Source organism: Oncorhynchus mykiss, chromosome 7, assembly GCF_013265735.2.
Source record: "Oncorhynchus mykiss isolate Arlee chromosome 7, USDA_OmykA_1.1, whole genome shotgun sequence".
Taxonomy (NCBI): Eukaryota; Metazoa; Chordata; class Actinopteri; order Salmoniformes; family Salmonidae; genus Oncorhynchus; species Oncorhynchus mykiss.
In genome coordinates, this window is record NC_048571.1 from 69,149,244 (window position 1) to 69,163,338 (window position 14,095).

A 14,095-nucleotide genomic window follows, 5' to 3' on the forward strand; every position below is an offset into this window, starting at 1 on the left:
ATGTTGAACATAATAAACGGCTCTCTATCCACCGGATGTGTACCAAACTCACTAAAAGTGGCAGTAATAAAGCCTCTCTTGAAAAAGCCAAACCTTGACCAAGAAAATATAAAAAACTATCGGCCTATATCGAATCTTCCATTCCTTTCAAAAATGTTAGAAAAGGTAGTTGCGCAGCAACACACTGCCTTCCTGAAGACAAACAATGTGTATGAAATGCTTTAGACCCCATCATAGCACTGAGACTGCACTTGTGAAGGTGGTAAATGACCTTTTAATGGCATCAGATCGAGGCTCTGCATCTGTCCTCGTGCTCCTAGGCCTTAGTGCTGCTATTGAAACCATCGATCACCACATTCTTTTGGAGAGATTGGAAACCCAAAATGGTCTACACAGACAAGTTCTGGCCTGGTTTAGATCTTATCTGTCGGAAAGATATCAGTTTGTCTCTGTGAATGGTTTGTCCTCTGACAAATCAACTGTACATTTCGGTGTTCCTCAAGGTTCCGTTTTAGGACCACAATTGTTTTCATTATATATTTTACCTCTTGGGGATGTCATTCAAAAACATAATGTTAACTTTCACTGCTATGCAGATGACACACAGCTGTACATTTCAATGAAACATGGTGAAGCCCCAAAATTGCTCTCGCTAGAAGCCTGTGTTTCAGACATACGGAAGTGGATGGCTGCAAACTTTCTACTTTTAAACTCGGACAAAATAGAGATATGCTTGTTCTAGGTCCCAAGAAACAAAGAGATCTTCTGTTGAATCTGACAATTAATCTTAATGGTTGTACAGTCGTCTCACATAAAACTGTGAAGGACCTCGGCGTTACTCTGGACCCTGATCTCTCTTTTGACGAACATATCAAGACCGTTTCAAGGACAGCTTTTTTCCATCTACGTAACATTGCAAAAATCAGAAACTTTCAGTCCAAAAAGGATGCAGAAAAATGTATCCATGCTTTTGTTACTTCTAGGTTAGACTACTGCAATGCTCTACTTTCCGGCTACCCGGATAAAGCACTAAATAAACTTCAGTTAGTGCTAAATACGGCTGCTAGAATCCTGACGAGAACCAACAAATTTGATCATATTACTCCAGTGCTAGCCTCCCTACACTGGCTTCCTGTCAAGGCATTGGCTGATTTCAAAGTTTTACTGCTAACCTACAAAGCATTACATGGGCTTGCTCCTACCTATCGCTCTGAATTGGTCCTGCCGTACATACCTACATGTACGCTACGGTCACAAGACGCAGGCCTCCTAATTGTCCCTAGAATTTCTAAGCAAACAGCTGGAGGCAGGGCGTTCTCCTATAGAGCTCCATTTTTATGGAATGGTCTGCCTACCCATGTGAGAGATGCAAACTCGGTCTCAACCTTTAAGTCTTTACTGAAGACTCATCTCTTCAGTGGGTCATATGATTGAGTGCAGTCTGGCCCAGGAGTGTGAAGGTGAACGGAAAGGCTCTGGAGCAACGAACCACCCTTGCTGTCTCTGCCTGGCCGGTTCCCCTCTTTCCACTGGGATTCTCTGCCTCTAACCCTATTACAGGGGCTGAGTCACTGGCTTACTGGTGCTCTTTCAAGCCGTTCCAAGGAGGGGTGTGTCACTTGAGTGGGTTGAGTCACTGATGTGATCTGCCTGTCGGGGTTGGCATCCCCCCTTTGGTTGTGCCGTGGCAGAGATCTTTGTGGGCTATACTCGGCCTTGTCTCAGGATGGTAAGTTGGTAGTTGAAGACATCCCTCTAGTGGTGTGTGGGCTGTGCTTTGGCAAAGTGGGTGGGGTTATATCCTTCCTGTTTGGCCCTGTCCGGGGGTATCATCGGATGGGGCCACAGTGTCTCCTGACCCCTCCTGTCTCAGCCTCCAGTATTTATGCTGCAGTAGTTTATGTGTCGGGAGGCTAGGGTCAGTTTGTTATATCTGGAGTACTTCTCCTGTCTTATCCGGTGTCCTGTGTGAATTTAAGTATGCTCTCTCTAATTCTCTCTTTCAGAGGACCTGAGCCCTAGGACCATGCCTCAGGACTACCTGGCATGATGACTCCTTGCTGTCCCCAATCCACCTGGCCGTGCTGCTGCTCCAGTTTCAACTGTTCTGCCTGCGGCTATGGAATCCTGACCTGTTCACCAGACGGGCTACCTGTCCCAGACCTATTATTTGACCATGCTAGTCATTTATTAACATTTGAACATCTTGGCCATGTTCTGTTACAATCTCCACCCGGTACAGCCAGAAGAGGACTGGCCACCCCTCATAGCCTGGTTCCTCTCTAGGTTTCTTCCTAGGTTTAGGCCTTTCTAGGGAGTTTTTCCTAACCAATGTGCTTAAACCTGCATTGCTTGCTGTTTGGGGTTTTAGGCTGGGTTTCTGTACAGCACTTTGAGATATCAGCTGATGTACGAAGGGCTATATAAATAAATTTGATTTGATTTGATTAGGCTGGCTTTAGAGGAAAGCTTTGTCTCAGCCCAGTTTCTCACAGCCTGTATGGGCTAAGTCTTCCTACCACAGACATACTGCCACACTGCTCTACTCTCCTGTATGTGTGTGTGTATGTGTGTCTGTACGTGGTGGAAAGTTGAGGTGAAATTATCAGTGACTGAACGCAAAATAAAGTGAACGTGTGTGTGTGTGGTGTCATCTCTGTGTGTGTGTGTGTGTGTGTGTATTTTTTATTTCATTTATTTTATTTCACCTTTATTTAACCAGGTAGGCTAGTTGAGAACAAGTTATAATTTGCAACTGTGACCTGGCCTGTGACCTAAAGCGTAGCAATTTGACACATACAACAACAGAGTTACACATGGAATAAATAAAACATACAGTCAATAATACAGTAGAACAAAAGAAAACAAAAAGTCTATATACAGTGAGTGCAAATGAGGTAAGTTAAGGAAATATATACGCCATGGGGGCGAAGTAATTACAATATAGCAATCAAACACTGGAATGGTAGATCGGCAGAAGATGAATGTGCAGGTAGAGATACTGGGGTGCAAAGGAGCAAGATAAATAAATAAATACTGTATGGGGATGAGGTAGGTAGACAGATGGGCTGATTACAGATAGGCTAAGTACAGGTGCAGTGATCTGTAAACTGCTCTGACAGCTGGTGCTTAAAGCTAGTGAGGGAGATGTGAGTCTCCAGCTTCAGAGATTTTTTGCAATTTGTTCCAGTCATAGGCAGCAGAGAACTGGAATGAAAGATGACCAAAGGAGGAATTGACTTTGGGGGTGACCAGTGAGATATACCTGCTGGAGCGCGTGCTACGAGTGGGTGCTGCTATGGTGACCAGTGAGCTGAGATAAGTCAGGGCTTTACCTAGCACACTTGTAGATAACCTGTAGCCAGTGGATTTGGCGACGAGTATGAAGCGAGGGCCAACCAACGAGAGCGTACAGGTCGCAATGGTGGGTAGTGTATGGGGCTTTGGTGACAAAACGGATGGCACTGTGATAGACTGCATCCAGTTTGTTGAGTAGAGTGTTGGAGGCTATTTTATAGATGACATCACCGAAGTCGAGGCTCGGTAGGATGGTCAGTTTTACGAGGGTATGTTTGGCAGCATGAGTGAAGGATGCTTGGTTGTGATACAGAAAGCCGATTCTAGATTTAATTTTGGATTGGATGGATGCTTAATGTGAGTCTGGAAGGAGAGTTTACAGTCTAACCAGACACCCAGGTATTTGTAGTTGTCCACGTATTCTAAGTCAGAGCCGTCCAGAGTAGTGATGCTGGACGGGCGGGCAGTGATCGATTGAATAGCATGCATTTAGTTTTACTTGCATTTAAGAGCGGTTGGAGGCCACGGAAGGAGAGTTGTATGGCATTGAAGCTCGCCTGGAGGTTAGTTAAAGTGAGTGAGTGAGTGAGTATATATGTATGTATGTAAGTAAGTATGTATGTATGTACAGTGGGGCAAACAAGTATTTAGTCAGCCACCAATTGTGCAAGTTCTCCCACTTAAAAAGATGAGAGAGGCCAGTAATTTTCATCATAGGTACACTTCAACTATGACAGACAAAATGAGAGGAAAAAAATCCAGAAAATTACATTGTAGGATTTTTATGAATTTATTTGCAAATTATGGTGGAAAATAAGTATTTGGTCAATAACAAAAGTTTCTCAATACTTTGTTATATACCCTTTGTTGGCAATGACAGAGGTCAAACGTTTTTTGTAAGTCTTCACAAGGTTTTCACACACTGTTGCTGGTATTTTGGCCCATTCCTCCATGCAGCTCTCCTCTAGAGTAGTGATGTTTTGGGGCTGTTGCTGGGCAACACGGACTTTCAACTCCCTCCAAAGATTTTCTATGGGGTTGAGATCTGGAGACTGGCTAGGCCACTCCAGGACCATGAAATGCTTCTTACGAAGCCACTCCTTCGTTTCCCGGGTGGTGTGCTTGGGATCATTGTCATGCTGAAAGACCCAGTCACGTTTCATCTTCAATGCCCTTGCTGATGGAAGGAGGTTTTCACTCAAAATCTCACGATATATGGCCCCATTCATTCTTTCCTTTACACTGATCAGTCGTCCTGGTCCCTTTGCAGAAAAACAGCCCCAAAGCATGATGTTTCCACCCCCATGCTTCACAGTAGGTATGGTGTTCTTTGGATGCAACTCAGCATTCTTTGTTCTCCAAACACGACGAGTTGAGTTTTTACCAAAAAGTTATATTTTGGTTTCATCTGACCATATGACATTCTCCCAATCTTCTTCTGGATCATCCAAATGCTCTCTAGCAAACTTCAGACGGGCTTGGACATGTACTGGCTTAAGCAGGGGAACACGTCTGGCACTGCGGGATTTGAGTCCCTGGCGGCGTAGTGTGTTACTGATGGTAGGCTTTGTTACTTTGGTCCCAGCTCTCTGCTGGTCATTCACTAGGTCCCCCCGTGTGGTTCTGGGATTTTTGCTCACCGTTCTTGTGATCATTTTGACCCCACGGGGTGAGATCTTGCGTGGAGCCCCAGATCGAGGGAGATTATCAGTGGTCTTGTATGTCTTCCATTTCCTAATAATTGCTCCCACAGTTGATTTCTTCAAACCAAGCTGCTTACCTATTGCAGATTCAGTCTTCCCAGCCTGGTGCAGGTCTACAATTTTGTTTCTGGTGTCCTTTGACAGCTCTTTGGTCTTGGCCATAGTGGAGTTTGGAGTGTGACTGTTTGAGGTTGTGGACAGGTGTCTTTTATACTGATAACAAGTTCAAACAGGTGCCATTAACCTCTCTGATCTCCCAAACCCGGATCCGGTATCGTGACTACAGCCTCAAGCTCATTACCATAACGCAACGTTAACTATTCATGAAAATCGCAAATGAAATGAAATAAATATGCCATCTCTCAAGCTTAGCCTTTTGTAAACAACACTGTCATCTCAGATTTTCAAAATATGCTTCTCAACCATAGGAAAACAATAATCTGTGTAAAAGTAGCTAGCTAGCGTAGCATTTAGCGTTAGCATTAGCGTTAGCATCCAGCACGCAACATTTCAACAAAAACATAAAAGCCTTCAAATAAAATCATTTACCTTTGAAGAACTTCTGATGTTTTCAATGAGGATACTCTCAGTTAGATAGCAGATGCTCAGTTTTTCCAAAAAGATTCTTTGTGTATTAGAAATAGCTCCGTTTTATACATCACATTTGGCTACCAAAAAACCCCCCGAAAATTCAGTCATCAAAACGCGAACTTTTTTCCAAATTAACTCCATAATATCGACTGAAAACATGGCAAACGTTGTTTAGAATCAATCATCAAGGTGTTTTTCACATATCTCTTCATTGATATATCGTTCTTGGACGCATGGTTTCTCCCCTATATCAAATGGAAAAGTACAAGCAGCTGGCAATTGCGCACCGAATTCCACGCAGGACACCAGGCGGACACTTGGAAAATGTAGTCTCTTATGGTCAATCTTCCAATGATATGCCTACAAATACGTCACAATGCTGCTAAGACCTTGGGGGAACGACAGAAAGTGTAGGCTCATTCCTTGCGCAATCACAGCCATATAAAGAGACAATGGAAAACAGAGCTTCAGAAATTCTGCTAATTTCCTGGTTGACACATCATCTTGGTTTCGCCTGTAGAATGAGTTCTGGGGCACTTACAGACAATATCTTTGCAGATTCTGAAACTTCAGAGTGTTTTCTTTCAAAAACTGTCAAGAATATGCATAGTCGACAAAATATCGTGACAAAATATCTCGCTTAAAACGGGAACGTTTTTTATCCAAAAATGAAATAGCGCCCCTAGAGATCCAACAGGTTAATACAGGTAACGAGTGGAGGACAGAGGAGCCTCTTAAAGAAGAAGTTACAGGTCTGTGAGAGCCAGAAATCTTGCTTGTTTGTAGGTGACCAAATACTTATTTTCCACCATAATTTGCAAATAAATTCATTAAAATCCTACAATGTGATTTTCTGGATTTTTTTCTTCTCATTTTGTCTCTCATAGTTGAAGTGTACCTATGATAAAAATGACAGGCCTCTCATCTTTTTAAGTGGGAGAACTTGCACAATTGGTGGGTGACTAAATACTTTTTTGCCCACTGTATGTATGTGTGTATGTGTGTGTATGTGTGTGTGTGTGTGTGTGTATTTGTTGCATGTGTGTGCAGAACTGATGTCCCACTGGTGTATTAGGCTGGAAAATGTGATTCCTCACGGTGAGAGGGGACAGGTCATCAAACATTGAGAGGGTCCACACACACACAACATCCCACTGCTACTCTGTGCGCACGCACGCACACATGCACCCCCCCACACACACACCCACACATACTGCTCTCTTCCTCTGTTCTCTTAGATCACATCAACACAGCATGGGCCTGCCATGGGCTTCCACATTGGCGAAATGCTGCAGCCGCAACAATTATATTTCCCTCTCAGTTTGTAGTCACCCCCCAATGTGCACAGGTTTTCACAACCACACACATATCATTGTTTAGATGGATAATTCTGCCTGCACACACATTTCACCCTCAGGTTTTCTATCACCAACTCTCAATGCATTTACACACACAACATCTATCCACCCCCCAACACACACCTGCTGTAGGTCCATCCCTCAGCCCCCCACGCTGTGCCCCATCCCGCTGCGTGTATGTAGGTCCATACCCAGCCCACCACGCTGTGCCCCGCCCCGCTGTGTGCCTGTAGGTCCATACCCAGCCCACCACGCTGTGCCCCGCCCCGCTGCGTGTATGTAGGTCCATACCCAGCCCACCACGCTGTGCCCCGCCCCGCTGCGTGCCTGTAGGTCCATACCCAGCCCACCACGCTGTGCCCCGCCCTGCTGCGTGCCTGTAGGTCCATACCCAGCCCACCACGCTGTGCCCCGCCCCGCTGCGTGTATGTAGGTCCATACCCAGCCCACCACGCTGTGCCCCGCCCCTCTGCGTGCCTGTAGGTCCATACCCAGCCCACCACGCTATGCCCCGCCCCGCTGCGTGTATGTAGGTCCATATCCAGCCCACCACGCTGTGCCCCGCCCTGCTGCGTGTATGTAGGTCCATACCCGGCCCACCACGTTGTGCCCCGCCCCGCTGCGTGTATGTAGGTCCATACCCAGCCCACCACGCTGTGCCCTGCCTGTAGGTCCATACCCAGCCCACCACGTTGTGCCCCGCCCCGCTGCGTGTATGTAGGTCCATACCCAGCCCACCACGCTGTGCCCCGCTGCGTGCCTGTAGGTCCATACCCAGCCCACCACGCTGTGCCCTGCCTGTAGGTTCATATCCAGCCCACCACGCTGTGCCCTGCCTGTAGGTCCATATCCGGCCCACCACGCTGTGCCCTGCCTGTAGGTCCATACCCAGCCCACCACGCTGTGCCGCCACCCCGCTGCGTGCCTGTAGGTCCATACCCAGCCCACCACGCTGTACCCCGCCCCGCTGCGTGCCTGTAGGTCCATACCCGGCCCACCACGCTGTGCCCCGCCCCGCTGCGCGCCTGTAGGTCCATACCCGGCCCACCACGTTGTGCCGCCACCCCGCTGCGCGCCTGTAGGTCCATACCCGGCCCACCACGCTGTGCCCCGCCCCGCTGCGTGCCTGTAGGTCCATACCCGGCCCACCACGTTGTGCCGCCACCCCGCTGCGCGCCTGTAGGTCCATACCCAGCCCACCACGCTGTGCCCTGCCTGTAGGTCCATATCCAGCCCACCACGCTGTGCCCTGCCTGTAGGTCCATACCCAGCCCACCACGCTGTGCCCTGCCTGTAGGTCCATATCCAGCCCACCACGCTGTGCCCTGCCTGTAGGTCCATACCCAGCCCACCACGCTGTGCCCTGCCTGTAGGTCCATATCCAGCCCACCACGCTGTGCCCCGCCCCGCGCCTGTAGGTCCATACCCAGCCCACCACGCTGTGCCCTGCCTGTAGGTCATTATCCAGCCCACCACGCTGTGCCCCGCCCGGCTGCGTGCCTGTAGGTCCATACCCAGCCCACCACGCTGTGCCCCGCCCCGCTGCGTGCCTGTAGGTTCATACCCAGCCCACCACGCTGTGCCCCGCCCCGCTGCGTGCCTGTAGGTTCATACCCAGCCCACCACGCAGTGCCCCGCCCCGCGCCTGTAGGTTCATACCCAGCCCACCACGCTGTGCCTTGCCTGTAGGTCCATACCCAGCCCACCACGCTGTGACCCGCCCGGCTGCGTGCCTGTAGGTCCATACCCAGCCCACCACGCTGTGCCCCGCCCTGCTGCGTGCCTGTAGGTTCATACCCAGCCCACCACGCTGTGCGCCACCCCGCGCCTGTAGGTCCATACCCAGCCCACCACGCTGTGCCCCGCCCCGCTGCGTGCCTGTAGGTCCATACCCAGCCCACCACGCTGTGCCCCGCCCCGCGCCTGTAGGTTCATACCCAGCCCACCACGCTGTGCCCTGCTTGTAGGTCCATACCCAGCCCACCACGCTGTGCCTTGCCTGTAGGTCCATACCCAGCCCACCACGCTGTGCCCTGCCTGTAGGTTCATACCCAGCCCACCACGCTGTGCCCTGCCTGTAGGTCCATACCCAGCCCACCACGCTGTGCCCTGCCTGTAGGTCCATACCCAGCCCACCACGCTGTGCCCTGCCTGTAGGTCCATACCCAGCCCACCACGCTGTGCCCTGCCTGTAGGTCCATACCCTGCCCACCACGCTGTGCCCTGCCTGTAGGTCCATACCCTGCCCACCACGCTGTGCCCTGCCTGTAGGTCCATACCCAGCCCACCACGCTGTGCCCTGCTTTTAGGTTCATACCCAGCCCACCACGCTGTGCCCTGCCTGTAGGTCCATACCCAGCCCATCACGCTGTGCCCTGCCTGTAGGTCCATACCCAGCCCACCACGCTGTGCCCCGCCCCGCTGCGTGCCTGTAGGTTCATACCCAGCCCACCATGCTGTGCCCTGCCTGTAGGTCCATATCCAGCCCGCCACGCTGTGCCCTGCCTGTAGGTCCATACCCAGCCCACCACGCTGTGCCCTGCCTGTAGGTCCATACCCAGCCCACCACGCTGTGCCCCGCCCCGCTGCGTGCCTGTAGGTTCATACCCAGCCCACCACGCTGTGCTGTGCCCCGCCCCGCTGCGTGCCTGTAGGTCCATACCCAGCCCACCACGCTGTGCCCCGCCCCGCTGCGTGCCTGTAGGTCCATACCCAGCCCACCACGCTGTGCCCCGCCCCGCTGCGTGCCTGTAGGTCCATACCCAGCCCACCACGCTGTGCCCCGCCCCGCTGCGTGCCTGTAGGTCCATACCCAGCCCACCACGCTGTGCCCCGCCCCGCTGCGTGTATGTAGGTCCATACCCAGCCCACCACGCTGTGCCCCGCCCCGCTGCGTGCCTGTAGGTTCATACCCAGCCCACCACGCTGTGCTGTGCCCCGCCCCGCTGCGTGCCTGTAGGTCCATACCCAGCCCACCACGCTGTGCCCCGCCCCGCTGCATGCCTGTAGGTCCATACCCAGCCCACCACGCTGTGCCCCGCCCTGCTGCGTGTATGTAGGTCCATACCCAGCCCACCACGCTGTGCCCTGCCCTGCTGCGTGTATGTAGGTCCATACCCAGCCCACCACGCTGTGCCCTGCCTGTAGGTCCGTACCCAGCCCACCACGCTGTGCCCTTCCGGTAGGTCCATACCCAGCCCACCACGCTGTGCCCTGCCTGTCGGTCCATACCCAGCCCACCACGCTGTGCCCTGCCTGTAGGTCCATATCCAGCCCACCACGCTGTGCCCTGCCTGTAGGTCCATATCCAGCCCACCACGCTGTGCCCTGCCTGTAGGTCCATATCCAGCCCACCACGCTGTGCCCTGCCTGTAGGTCCATACCCAGCCCACCACGCTGTGCCCTGCCTGTAGGTCCATACCCAGCCCACCACGCTGTGCCCCGCCCCGCTGCGTGTATGTAGGTCCATACCCAGCCTACCACGCCGTGCCCCGCCCCTCTGCGTGCCTGTAGGTCCATACCCAGCCCACCACGCTGTGCCCCGCCCCGCGCCTGTAGGTCCATACCCAGCCCACCACGCTGTGCACCGCCCCGCTGCGTGTATGTAGGTCCATACCCAGCCCACCACGCTGTGCCGTGCCCCGCCCCTCTGCGTGCCTGTAGGTCCATACCCAGCCCACCACGTTGCGTGCCTCTAGGCCAGGACCAGGCTGCCTCCCCTCCCTTCCCTTGTGGCTGGAGTAACGTTAATGGCTCACTTGGCAGGTTAAGAACGGAGTGGAAGATGATTTAAAGGGAAATCAGGCAAGCTGAAGCAGTAGGCCAAGCTCACGGCTCCTGGAAGGATATCTCTCAGCGATATAGCCTTCGCAGTCTATGGTAGATATGAAGTCACAGCTATGTGTTGATTTAGATCACTCAACTTTCTCATCTTATCAGTTCGTGCAGAGTCATCCATGGAATTAGGTCTAGGCAAATATGTGGCCCTCAATACCTGTTATGGAATCCCCCCCCATACACTCCCACAGAGACAGACTGACAGCGTGTACAACACCTCCATGACACAACCACAGCAACACATTCTATCTCTGGTGATGTTTGGGTGGAGACTAATCTTGTACCACCATCTCGCTCTCTCTCTCGCTCTCTAAAACATTAATTCTCTATTTTGTCTCCCCTCCAAGTCTCACTTCTAGTCTGACCCCTCCTTATTTCCTTTAAATCACCTTTTTGACTATGTTCTGCATCAAACTACCTGCATGAGTGTCTGTCCAAATTATTTGAGCCAATATATCCAGTCATTCCTAAACATATCCTCATAAAGCAGTTACATTGGCTGTGTCTCAAATGGTCCCTATATATAGCCTATAGGGCATTCTAGTCAAAAGTAGTGCCCTATGGAAGGCAATAGGGAGCCATTTGGGATGCAAACACTGTTAGTATTTATAAACCTCACCTCTCATTCTTACTGTTGATTAAACATTAGGTGCCATGCCACAGTGTTAATGGAGCCCAGGGGACTTTGCTACAGGCCAGCCCAGTCTAGTATGGGTGAGCACTGAGCAGCATCAGGCCATACATATGGTGGTGGTGAAGGACAGACCCCTAGTAAGTGACGTCTACCCAGGTGTGTGTGTTTGTGTGTTTTATGGGCATATGGTGGTGGTGGTGGCTGTGACCAGCCCCCTGGTGAGTGACAGCAGTGTTCTGTGGGTCTTAGCCTTTCATTAGCACCTGACAGGGTGTCACTCACAGGATACAGTGTGTGTGTGTGTGTGTCTCACTCACAGTATACAGTGTGTGTGTGTGTGTCTCACTCACAGGATCGTGTGTGTGTGTGTGTGTCACTCACAGGATACAGTGTATGTGTGTGTGTGTGTGTGAGAGAGTGTGTGTGTGTCACTCACAGGACAGGAGCACACCCTAGGAGCTCATAAACACAGGCACACTACGACACACCGTGGGGATTCAGCTCATAAACACCACCAACCATCAACAAGATCCAAATCCCTTTGGTACCAACTGGAAACTGAAATGATGCGACAATAACACACAAAACATATACTGCATATTTTTTTAACATTATCGTCCAATTTAATTATACATAGTTTTTGTAGTTTTTCAAAAATACACTATTCTCTGCTAATACCATGGAGTGGCCTGTTATTCTGTGGATCACCATTACATTCACATTATGTGTATTTCTCTGCCAACTAGCTATCTGTGTTCTAACACCTTCCAATGTGGACAGTCATATCTATTATTACTAGTGATTCAATCAGTTAACAAAGAAGCATAGGCCTACTGGTTCCCCTGCTGATTGACTGGGCAATGGCCTCAAAGACAAAGTGTTAAGCTCCCAATCCATATGAGGATTGTGCTTCCATTGATACAGTATGTATTCGTTAAAATATATAGTACAGTATGCCCATGGATGTAATAATGTAGGGCAGGCGTATTCAACTCTTACCCTATGAGGTTCAGAGCATGCTGGTTTTCTGTTCTACCTAATAATTGCACCCACCTGGTGTCTCAGGTCTAAATCAGTCCCTGATTAGAGGGGAACAATGGAAAAAAAGCAGTGGAACTGGCTTCAAAGTCAAGAGTTGAATCTGACGGATGTAGGGTGTCCAATCAAAAACACATCTTTTGACCAATGGGAAAAATAAATGTTTAAAATTGTCTTTCTGTTTAAAATGTATTGAGTTTTTACCCTTGTAGGATGGCCAAATTTAAGCGGACTAAATTAATGGAGACCAGATGAAAAAAAAAAAGGTCAAAAATCTGGAAAATAGCGTCAGCTAGGCTGGATACTGTGTGAGGCTAACTGACAGGCTCAGCGTTGAACCTGTCATCCTTCTCGAAAACCGGAAGACATAAAACAGAGATCAATATAGTTTTTGAGACACGACATGTTGGCTTATGGTAGAGAAATTAAAATTGAATTCTCTGGCACCAGCTCTGGTGGACATTCCTGTAGTCAGCATGCCAATTGCATGCTCCCTCAAAACTTGAGACATTTGCGGCATTGTGTTGTGTGACCAAACTGCACATTTTAGACTGGCCTTTTAATGTCCACAGCACAAAGTGCACCTGTGTAATGATCACGCAGTAAAAACCGTGCGCACAAAATTTGAGATAAATAAGATTTTTGTGCATATGGAACATTTCTGGGATCTTTAATTTCAGTTCATGAAACCAACATGTTCATATTTTTGTTCAGTGTAGCTTTCTGCAACCCATGGAAACAACTTTGCAGACTACCACAACATGTAAAATCCCCAAAAGTCTCTGTAAGAAAGCTGCACTGCTCTGTCAACATAGCTCGGTGCTTATTATCGGATGTATTAGATCATGAAATCTGCCTTTTAGGATATAATGTTAATGATATTTTATACAAAGACACCACTGAACTATTCAGAACATGAAGAATCATATGTGTCTTGGTAAAATGCATTTTATAATATAAGGAAATTCAATTATCACCACCAAAGCACATTTTCACCCACTCTGGGCAGAGTGGGTGAACACCCCAAATAATGTTCTCTACTTGTACAGTACTAAGTATAGCCCAGTGGAGAGAGAGTGTGTGTGTGTGTGTGTGTGTGTGTGTCTCGGGCAGGGATCTCTAACCCTGTTCTTGGAGAGCGACCATAATCTAGTGCACCTGGCTGATATGCTGAATCAGGTTAGTTACAACTGGGGTTGGAGCAAAAATCTACAAGAGGGTAGCTCTCCAGGAACAGGGTTGGAGAGCCCTGGTCTAGGGCCTACTGTAGTGTACCTGTGATGTCGGTCCCTCTGTCCTCCTCAGAGTCATTGTCTCCCAGCAGCCTCCTGTCCGGGTCCTGACGGACCTCTGGTACGTAGAAATCTCCCTGGCGAGCCAGAGGACTCATGTAGTGGATCAGGTCATCTCTGTAGATCTCCAGGCATGGGTGTGCACACAACTTCCTCTCCTGGGGGGAGAGAGGGAGAGGGGGCGAGGGGAAGGGGAGGAAGAGAGACAGAGGGAAGTGAGAAACATTGTGTCTTTTATACTGATAACAAGTTCAAACAGGTACCATTAATACAGGTAACGAGTGGAGGACAGAGGAGCCTCTTAAAGAAGAAGTTACAGGTCTGTGAGAGACAGAAATGTTGCTT

At 49.8% G+C, this 14,095-nt stretch overlaps 1 protein-coding gene across 1 annotated transcript in view; it reads right to left on the reverse strand.

Moving 5' to 3' along the window:
- Positions 1 to 14,095, reverse strand: part of LOC110528351 (testis expressed 264, ER-phagy receptor) — an 85,926-nt gene that overhangs the window by 9,729 nt on the left and 62,102 nt on the right. Inside the window, exon 3 of the mRNA XM_021610362.2 lies at positions 13,734 to 13,908. Within this exon, the coding sequence (XP_021466037.1) occupies positions 13,734 to 13,908 (175 nt within the window). The remainder of the gene's footprint in view (positions 1 to 13,733; positions 13,909 to 14,095) is intronic.